The sequence below is a fragment of the Aethalodelphis obliquidens genome, unplaced genomic scaffold (assembly GCF_003676395.1).
Source record: "Aethalodelphis obliquidens isolate GAN/ISIS:26980383/991018 unplaced genomic scaffold, ASM367639v1 scaffold25, whole genome shotgun sequence".
Lineage (NCBI taxonomy): Eukaryota > Metazoa > Chordata > Mammalia > Artiodactyla > Delphinidae > Aethalodelphis > Aethalodelphis obliquidens.
The window spans coordinates 15309738-15319602 of NW_020837969.1; the positions used below are offsets into that span (position 1 = coordinate 15309738).

Here is a 9865-nt window from a genome sequence, read left to right on the forward strand (position 1 = left end):
GTGTTACATAAGAATAGGCATATCTTGCTCCCTCACCTCCTTTAAGTTTTTAGTCAGCTGCCACTACCTCAGTCAAGATTCACCTGGGGAAGAAAGAAAAATATTTACCTGGAGCTCCCTATTTAAAATTGCAAGCCCCTGCTTTCTACCGGTCCCTTGGCTTATTCTATAGTGCTCTTTGCCTTATAACATACAATGTACATTACTTATTTATTTTGTATACCCCATGGGGCATACATTACATTTTGGGTATAATATATCTATTCACTGGTGTGTCTCAACCCATGAGTAGCCTAGAAAAGGGCTAGCACATAGTGAGTGCCCAATGAACGTTAGGTGATCAATAAGGGAGGGCAGATAACTTACGGGGGATACCCAGGAAAGAAATGTTTATGACCCATATCTTACGTACATATGTCACAGCTAATTCTCTTACTCTCTTGCAGAGTTAGTCAAAGATGTAAATGTAGTGATTCTGTTATTGGAAAGTGAGTTCTAGGATATTTTTTGAGGTCCTTTTCTGACAATGGCTCTAATATTGGAATATATTTTACCTAATGACCACTATCTCAAACAGGTGCTTGCTGAAAACAATTCACGTAGATCACTCCTTCCCAGAAGTGGTTGATCTATTCTGGTGCAAACCTTCACGGAGGGAGCTAGCAGAACGACATGGACCAGAAACTGAAGAAAAGGGAAAAGACACTTGGCCAGAAAGGCCTTGGTAGAAGAGCTGTCAGTGGGGACAAGTCACCGCCAGCCCCACAGAAACCTCCTGACACGACGTGGACCTTATGTGATGAGGAAGTGTGCTATGAGACTAGCTTTCGGGTTGTTGAAGAGGATTCCTTCTCTGACTGTTACATAGAATGCATAATAAGAGGTGAGTTTTCTGAACCTATCATGGAAGAGGACTCACTTCTTAAGTCCTTTGACTGTCTGAAACAAGGATCAGAACAAGAGCTTTCTCAACAGGTTCTTACGGCAAGCTCACTTCTTGAACGTTCCTTGGAATACATGAAAAAGGGGGCAAAACAAGAACTTCCTCTACAGTTTGGTGGAGAGAATTCACTTCTTGAGTCTTCTGAGTACATGAAAGGCAAGAAGCTTCCTCCTGGAGAAATACCCAGCATTGACTTTTCAGATCCTAAACAGCTCACAGAATGTACTAAAATGAAGCCAAGTACAAATAAAGAATATGATGCTGCAGAAAAAATTGTTTGTCCTGAGAGTGGATGCATAAGAGAGTTCAAGAATAGAGCATCCCTGAGAAAGCATCTCCGAGTTCATAGTCCCCGAGATCACGTATGTGCAGAATGTGGGAAAGCCTTCAAGGAGAGCGCAAAACTAAAAAGACATTTTCTGGTTCATACTGGAGAGAAGCCATTTCCATGTACTTTTGAAGGGTGCGGAAAACGTTTTTCCCTGTCCTTCAATTTGCGTACACATGTGCGCATCCACACTGGGGAGAAACCTTTTGTATGTCCCTTTGAAGGCTGTCTCAAGAAGTTTATTCAGTCAAATAACATGAAAGCACACCTCTTAACTCATGCAAAGGCCGAAAGAAATGAGTCAATGAAAGAAGATGGAAAATAATCCTCAAACAGGATAAGCGTATTAACAAAAGAATGGCAACAAATATGCCTCATTGATTATTGTTTCAGGAAACAATTTTTAAATCAATATTGCCACCCTACAAGGTATATTTTTTTTAAATGTTACTAAGATAGATGCTCCTATAGTCTGTGATGTTATTTTAGAACTTTGTGTAAAATTATAGTGCAGTTCCAATAATAATGTCAGTAATGAACTTACTTCAAAAGCATAATCCTTAATATATGACAAATTGGATTTTTGGATATGGGACTTGATATCCCATACTATAAGTACGAAATTAACTTTGCTTTTAAGTTTGTAGTTTCCAACTGTTTAGCTTTTTCCTTTTATACTTAATACATATGATAATTCTAGAGAATGAAAATTTTGCAGCAGATTGTCACTAAGTGAATTAGTTAAAATTTTTAAGTTAAATATATTGTTTAATCATTTTATTTTTGTATTTTATCATTGTATCAAACTATACTGAAATCATATAGTAGATGTAAATGGTTATTTGATAGTGTCAATCCATTTGAATCCATTTTAGATATTTTTAAATAAAAGGAAATAAAACCCCAGAAATCAAAGAAGTGTGCATTAAAAAGAGATGCCATTTATTTGTCTTCAGAATTAGCAAAGCATGGCAAAAATTGATTGTTCGGTATCAGTGAGGTGTCAGGGGGAAGTTGCTCTCCTACAAGGTCGGTTAAGGGATGTTGTCACCCGCCATTTGGGGAGGGGAATGCTAGATCAGTTTTCTAGGGCTGCCATAACAGCCAACTGGGTGACTTAAACAACAGATATTTATTGTGTCGTAGTTCTGGAGGCTAGAAGTTCAAAAAAAGATATTGACAGGATTGGTTCCTTCCTAGGGTTGTGAAGAAAAGCTCTGTTCCAAATGTCTCTTCTTGGCTTGTAGGTGACTGTCTTCATGTTTACATGGCATTTTCCTGTATCTTCACATTGTCTTCCTTCTGTGCATGTCTCTGTTCAGATTTCCTCTTAAAAGGACACCAGACATACTGGATTAGAATCCACCCTGATGCCCTCATTTTGACTTGGTCTATAAAGATGCCCATCGCCAAATAAGGTTACATTCTGAGGTACTGGGGGTTAGGATTTCAACATGGATTTTTGAGTGTACATAGTTCAAACCATAACGTGCACTTTTTTAGACCCAATAATTTCATTTCTAGAATTCCATTCTACAGAATATGTTCACTAATGTACAAAGATAATTTGTTCAAGGATTTTCACTAAAGTATATTTCAATAGTAATTTGATTCATAACTTGAATGTCCATTAAAAGGGAACAAGTTGCATAAATCTTAATACCTCTATTCAATAGGAAATGTGCAAATATCCTTAAAGGAAACTTGGCTGTAAAGGGAAGGAAAGAGGTCCACAGCCAGAGGGAAGCCACAGAGTAGGAGAAGTTTGATATTTAAGATTTAAGACACCATTGGAGATAATGGCAATATGTACCATAAACAGCTTTTCAGGAGAACAAAAAGTCAACATACAATATAAACAAATCAAATTTAAGATTAATCTTGCTTTTAGAAATGCCAAAGTGTAAAAGTACATATGATTTTTTTAAAAGGAAAAAAAATCAAGGACTTTTTTACTTAGGAATGAGCTAATTATTACTGTGGACTATTATGGAAATTTAATTTTTTATTTATAATATATTTGGTGTGGAATTTATACCATCATTTCTATAGAAATGTGGGTCCAGAGTCTCTAAGTTAAAAGGAATACAGGATACATAATCCATTCATAAATTTGGAATTTCCTCTGAATCAGACACCTGAGTATAGAATTTAGGATGAGAATTCGGTGTTTGATCAAGATGATGAATCATATGTTTGTCTGGTTTTTGCTTTGACAGCAGTATATTTAACTTGATCCTCTAGGAATTTCTATTCCAAAGTTGAATTAGAGTTGCTATTAGAATAACACCTTTGAGGACTAGGTGAAAGGCACTAGGTGAAAGGTGGGATTAAATAGAGAGAAGTCAAGACTAGATAAATTCATTGGTAGGGTTTAGGCTGTAAACTTGAGACCTGGGACTAGGGCATCAAGAAAGATCAAGATTGGTTTCCCCTGTGTGTGGAGGCTGGTCTGCTTCTGGAGACTACCCTTTCTGGAACTGAAGGGGCCAGAGTCTCAGTATTTACAACCCTAACGCGAAAATGTACAAGGAACATCAATCTGAGAAAGTGCTTGTGTATCTGGATGCCAAAGCTTAGTTAAATTCTGACTTGGGAATAGGATGTTAGTTGGCCAGTCTCCTAACTGTATTTTTGGTTTTTTTTTTTTGTTTCCAAAGAAGAACCCTAAAATTGTTAAGAATGTAACAGGAAGAAAGCATGTGGATATAACGAAAAAAGAAAAGATGGGAAAGGAGATTAGCTAATGAGGATATGTCATCTGAAATCTTTGCTAATGTTTCAGAAAAGAAATGTACATATACTTTCCACATTTGTATTTTAAGTAAGAAGAATGAACACAAGATATGTGAATACATAATCCAGAGAAAACTACAAAAGAAAATCAATCCATCTAGATTTTTACGTCTCTAGATACTGGCATTTTACAAACCCCAAATCCTGATGAATAAATAAACATTTTTGTTTTCATGCTGGTATTTGGATTCATGGCCTGTATCTTTTTTCTTTCTTTCTTTTTTAATGGCCAAAGGTTAACAGTTAAAAGGTAACACTAGAGAAATAACATTCTACAAAAAACTGAAAATCTTAAGGCAGAGCTCATCACTGTAACAGGGCATAGTTAGTTGGCACTTAATAAATTATGGAATGAATAAGTGTGTAAAAATAGCTTAATATGCTTTTTAAAAGCTAAAAAATTATCAAAATTATATGTAATTCAGAAACAGCTAATAAAACATTACTTGCCTTTACATAAAATCTGGTTAGTCCAAAATAAAGGTGGAAACCACAGAAGTGTTTAATTACCTATGCATACATCAGCTCTTACTCCCCAGAAGTAATCACCACTCAAAAAGGATTTAACTGTTATATTGTTTGATCATTTTTGTTAATAGTGAAAATTATCTTAAATTCCATTATCTTTTTTTTTTTTTTTTGTCTTCCTCTAAAAGGGACAGGAGACTGAGGGTTTGTTCAACTCCTAACATCTTGGATAACGAAGAACTATCCTGCCTTGAGAATTATATCTACCAAGGCTGTGATTAGATAGTGAGCAATGTGTTAAACCACTTACATTCCTACTTTAAATTAGTTTATTTTATTCTCTGTGATATGTGCACAGGTCTCCCAAACAGTCATACTTGATTTCTGTATTTTGCCTTAGCTACAGTGTGCATTGGTGGACATAAGATTTCCATCCTATTTTACCCAGAAAGAATTCTGTGCAAAAGCAGAATTGTCAGATTCTTATATTACTTTCCTGCCAAATAGGCATTTGCAGAAATCAGTGTGTGCTTATGTTTTAATGACCTAATGTACTGGCTCTGACTGAATAAATTGTATGATTACATCTTACACTGGACACAGAACAGTGCCAGTTATATTAAAAAGCCATTATATTTGCAACTCGGAGCAAGAGACTATAATTAAAAGGCAATTGGATGAAATTAGCTTTGAAAGTACAAGAGTTTAAGCAGGATTTGGTAAATGAACATTAACGGTTAACATGTGCTCTTTATTGGGTCTTTTGCTTCTTCTATGACCCCAGGGTTGAATTTCTTTAATGTCAGTGGATCAGACATGTGAAAACACCTGTACAAAGCTATGCTTTACAATGTAGCTAAAGTTATATCCATAAAAAAAGCCAACATAACTTTTGTGACTTTAGTAAATCAAGGTATTAGGTAGGCTAGAATGATATCCTAGGCATTAATAAACTTTTTAATACTCCTAAGATCTTGGGTATGTGTCATAAAAAGCATACTACATGCTTCTTGCAACTCAAAATGTTGATCATAAAATACACATGTACAAATCAAAGAAGTAATAGAGAATTTTGATTATCATGGCCATTAAATAGTTTAAAAGTTGTTAAAGTTATACACAATATGTGTAGTAGCACCCCATCTTTACCTAAGGCAACCAATACATTTGCAAACTGCTGAGAACTTAGCACGGTACTTACTGATACTTGGCGGGATGGCAGGGGGGAGCAGTGGAAATCTTTGTGCTTATCAGATACATATGCCTAAAATATCTTATAGTTATGGCAGATTAGGGATGGCTGCAAATTCTTTGCTACTCTTCCAGTTGAGAGTTGGGGTCTATGTCCTTTCCCCTTGAGTCTCTGCTGGTCTGCTTTGATCAATAGGGTATGGTGTAGGGACTGCCCTGGTGGGGCTATGGTTAAGACTCCATGCTCCCAATGCAGAGGGCCCCAGTTCGATAAGGAGCCCGCCTGCCGCAACTAAGACCCGGCGCAACCAAATAAATAAATATTTTTTTAAAAATAGGGTATGGTGTAAATTATGCTGTAATAGCTATGCCAATTCCAGGCCTAGCTTTTAAGAGGCCTGGCAGCTCCTGCCTTGCTCTTGTAGAAACCAACTGTCATCTTAAGTATGACTACCCTAAGACCACCATCCTGGGAAAACCAGCAGCTGTTGCAACAGGAGCTGTTGCAAGCCACTAGCAGAGGCCCAGTAGGACAAGAAATGGAGAGGAAGGCAAAGGAGTCATGAGGTGCCAGGCATGTGAGTGAAAGAGTCATGCTGGAAGGGTCACCCAGCCCCAGTCACCCCAGGTGACACCAAATTAATTACAGGGCCTAGATGGTCCTTTTCCAAATTTCTGACCCACAAAATGATGAGCAAAGTGAAATGATTTTTTTACATAGTGACTATAGTTGATAATTTGTAAAACTGAAATTTGCTATGAGTAGAACTTAAATGTTCTCACCATATATATATGTGTGTGTGTGTGTGTGTATATATATATATATATATTTATTTATTTATTTATATATACATGTATATAATCATCACAATGTACAACTGAAATATCTTACAATTTCATTTGTCAATTATACCTCAATAAAACTGAAAAAATAAAATGGCTGTTTTAAGCCACTTGAATTTTGGGGTTAGTTCATTATGCATCAGTAGATAACATACACTCCACTTCAGATGTATAATTTGAATTCTATAGTCTCTGCTTTATATTTGTGTGTTGTGTGTATATATACATATATACATATAGATAGATTTTACCATATGATTAGTTTATGTCTAAATTCAAAAGGAATTATTTATTTTATTTTCAATTTTATATACTAGATCTATTTTCAACATCATACAATGAGGTAGTGATCCCCTTTTCCTAGACTAGTAGAGACATATACTTGGTGGACTACCTAAGGAAACTGCAGCTGACTTTAATAAAATTAAAACTCAGTCTCTCTCAAGGTTGGTGGAGAGAGATCTCCACCCAGGAGGAAACTTTTCTCTTGACCACTAATCGTGTCATCCTGAGCCTGCCACTTTCCCCTGGACAAAATTCCATTAATCACTGCTGCTACCACCACTATCCTTAAAGAGCTATGCTCCCCTTTAACACGGACCCAAGCTCTAGCTCTTCCTTTGCTACTTAACAGTAAAAATGAGATGAGGCTGGAACATCTAAAGATCCAATTAAAGACAAGGATAACAGAATACAGCTTGTTTTCTCATGTCAGAGGCTTCAGAGAGATCTACTGTTTCGGAACCCAGAGTTAAAAGAAAAAGCCCCAGTGATTCTTTTCATTTTCACCTGAGACCTGGTTCAGGTTTTTGAACTTATTTCCCTAGCCTCTAACCTCAGTATATCTAGATGTGGTATTTAACTAGAAGACCCCTAAAGTTGTCCCAGATGGGGGTATAGGGTGGACATGAGAGATAACCTGGAAGAGGCTGGCAAGGGACAAATTTTGAAGGCTTTAAAAATCATTTTAATGAACTAGAACTTTTTCTTGTAGTCAATAAAGGAAGCATTAAAGGCATTAGCATAGGTAACATGATCAAATTAACTTTTTAGAAAAATCATTTGGGATGCAGGGTAGAAGAGGACTGAGGAGCAGGAAAACAGGCAGCATAATCCACAGGAGAGATGATATGTCTGTTGTATTTCCAGCACAAGTATAGAACATAATACATGATTAATGGATGTTTAAATAAATGCTTGACTAGACAAAGCAGTAATAAAAATTTTTAAAGTGACAGATGCACTAAACTTAACCTCACTGACACAACAATCAAAAGACAAATAATCCAATTAAAAATGAGCAAAGAACTTGAATATACGTTTCTCCAAAGAAGATAAATAAATGGCCAATAAACACATGAAAAGATGATGAACATTATGTCATGAGGAAAATGCAATTCAAAACCACAAAAAAGAACAACAATAGGGGCTTCCCTGGTGGCGCAGTGGTTGAGAGTCCGCCTGCCGATGCAGGGGACGTGGGTTTGTGCCCTGGTCTGGGAAGATCCCACATGCTGTGGAGCGGCTGGGCCCGTGAGCCATGGCCGCTGAGCCTGCGCGTCCGGAGCCTGTGCTCCGCAACGGGAGAGGCCACAACAGTGAGAGGCCCGCGTACCGCAGAAAAAAAAAAAAAAAGAACAACAACAAAAACATTTCACATTTGCTACAATGGCTATAATTTTAAAAAAAAGAAATCTTGGTCAGAAAGTGGAGCAAGTTGAATCTTCCATCACTGCTAGTGGGACTGTAGAATGGTGCAGCCACGTTGAAAAACAGTTTAGGACTTCCCTGGTGGCGCAGTGGTTAGGAATCCACCTGCCAATACAGGGGACATAGGTTCGAGCCCTGGTCCTGGAAGATCCCACATCCACATGCCATGGAGTAATAACTAAGCCCACGTGCCACAATTACTAAGCCTGCGCTCTAGAGCCCACAAGCCACAACTACTGAGCCCGCATGCCACAACTACTGAAGTCCATGCACATGTGCTCTGCAACAAGAGAAGCCACTGCAACCAGAAGCTCGCGCACCGCAACGAAGAGCAGCCCCTGCTCGCTGCAACTAGAGAAAGCCCACGCACGGCAACGAAGACCCAACACAGCTAGAAATAAATACAAATAAATTTATATTAAAAAAAAGAAAGTTTAGTAGTTCCTTAACATGTTTAGCACAGTTATCATATGACCCAGTAATTTCACTCCTAGATATATAACCAAGAGTGATATAAAAATTTGTATACAAATGTTCATAACAGCATGATTCATAATAGCCAAATAGTGGAAACGCCCCAAAAGTCCTCCAACTGATGAATGGATAAACAAAACTTTCTATACTCATACAATGGAATATTATGTCAGCCATAAAAAGGGATGGAAGTATTAATACATGTTACAACAACAATGAACCTTGAAGACATGCCAAGTTGAGGCAGCCAGACACAATTCCTTATATCATCCAATTCCATTGTATTTGAAATCCTCAGAATAGACAAACTCATAGAAACTGAAAGTAGATTACTGGCTGCCAAGAACAAGGGCATAAAGAAGTGATTGGTAATGGTTTCTTTTCAGGGTGATAACAATGTTCTAAAGTTACATAGTGTTGATAGTTGCAGAATTCTGTGAATGTACTAAAACCCACTGAATTGTTACTTTAAAAGGGTGAATTTTATGGTACATGAATTATATTTCATTAAAGCTCTTATTTTAAAAATCATTTATGCAAACTACTACAGTCTTATTAACTATTTTACAGTCACTTTCATCAAAAGCAATAACACAATACATTGAACACCCAGGAGGTTAAATAACTGGGGTTAAGAACATAGATTTATGATTACTTGAATGAATATTTGATATTATTATTCTTTGTATTACTAATATTACCTCTATCAGGGATACTGTGTCAGGACCATGTCCCTGGCCCTTGAGGTTCCTACAATTTTACAGTATATTATAGGTGGTTGATAAAAATGATCATGTTTATGTTTCCTTAATGAGCATATATATTAACTTTTGAAAAGTGTGTTGAAGATGAAAATATTTAAAGTCAGTATCTTGTCGTTTCATCTGTTGGTTTGCTAAAATTAAAACACACATAGAAACAAAACCCCCAGTGGCTTATGCATTTGAAGGTATTCCAAGGATAGCTTTAAAATGGGTAGGTCTGATATTTACAAAGCCCAGATCACCTTCTCTCCTTACTCCAGCTACCCTCCATGGACATTTTCTGTTATTAAATGAACAAATCAATTCCGGGATCTTTCATTCAGTAGCACAGCTCCCCCGACTAGATCC

At 37.0% G+C, this 9865-nt stretch overlaps 1 protein-coding gene across 1 annotated transcript; it reads left to right on the forward strand.

The window, feature by feature from the left end:
• The first annotated feature begins 672 nt into the window (after positions 1 to 672).
• ZFP42 (ZFP42 zinc finger protein) lies at positions 673 to 1596 on the forward strand. Its single transcript, XM_027123012.1, has one exon. The coding sequence runs from the start codon at positions 673 to 675 to the stop codon at positions 1594 to 1596; it is 924 nt and encodes a 307-aa protein (XP_026978813.1).
• Positions 1597 to 9865: the final 8269 nt, after the last annotated feature.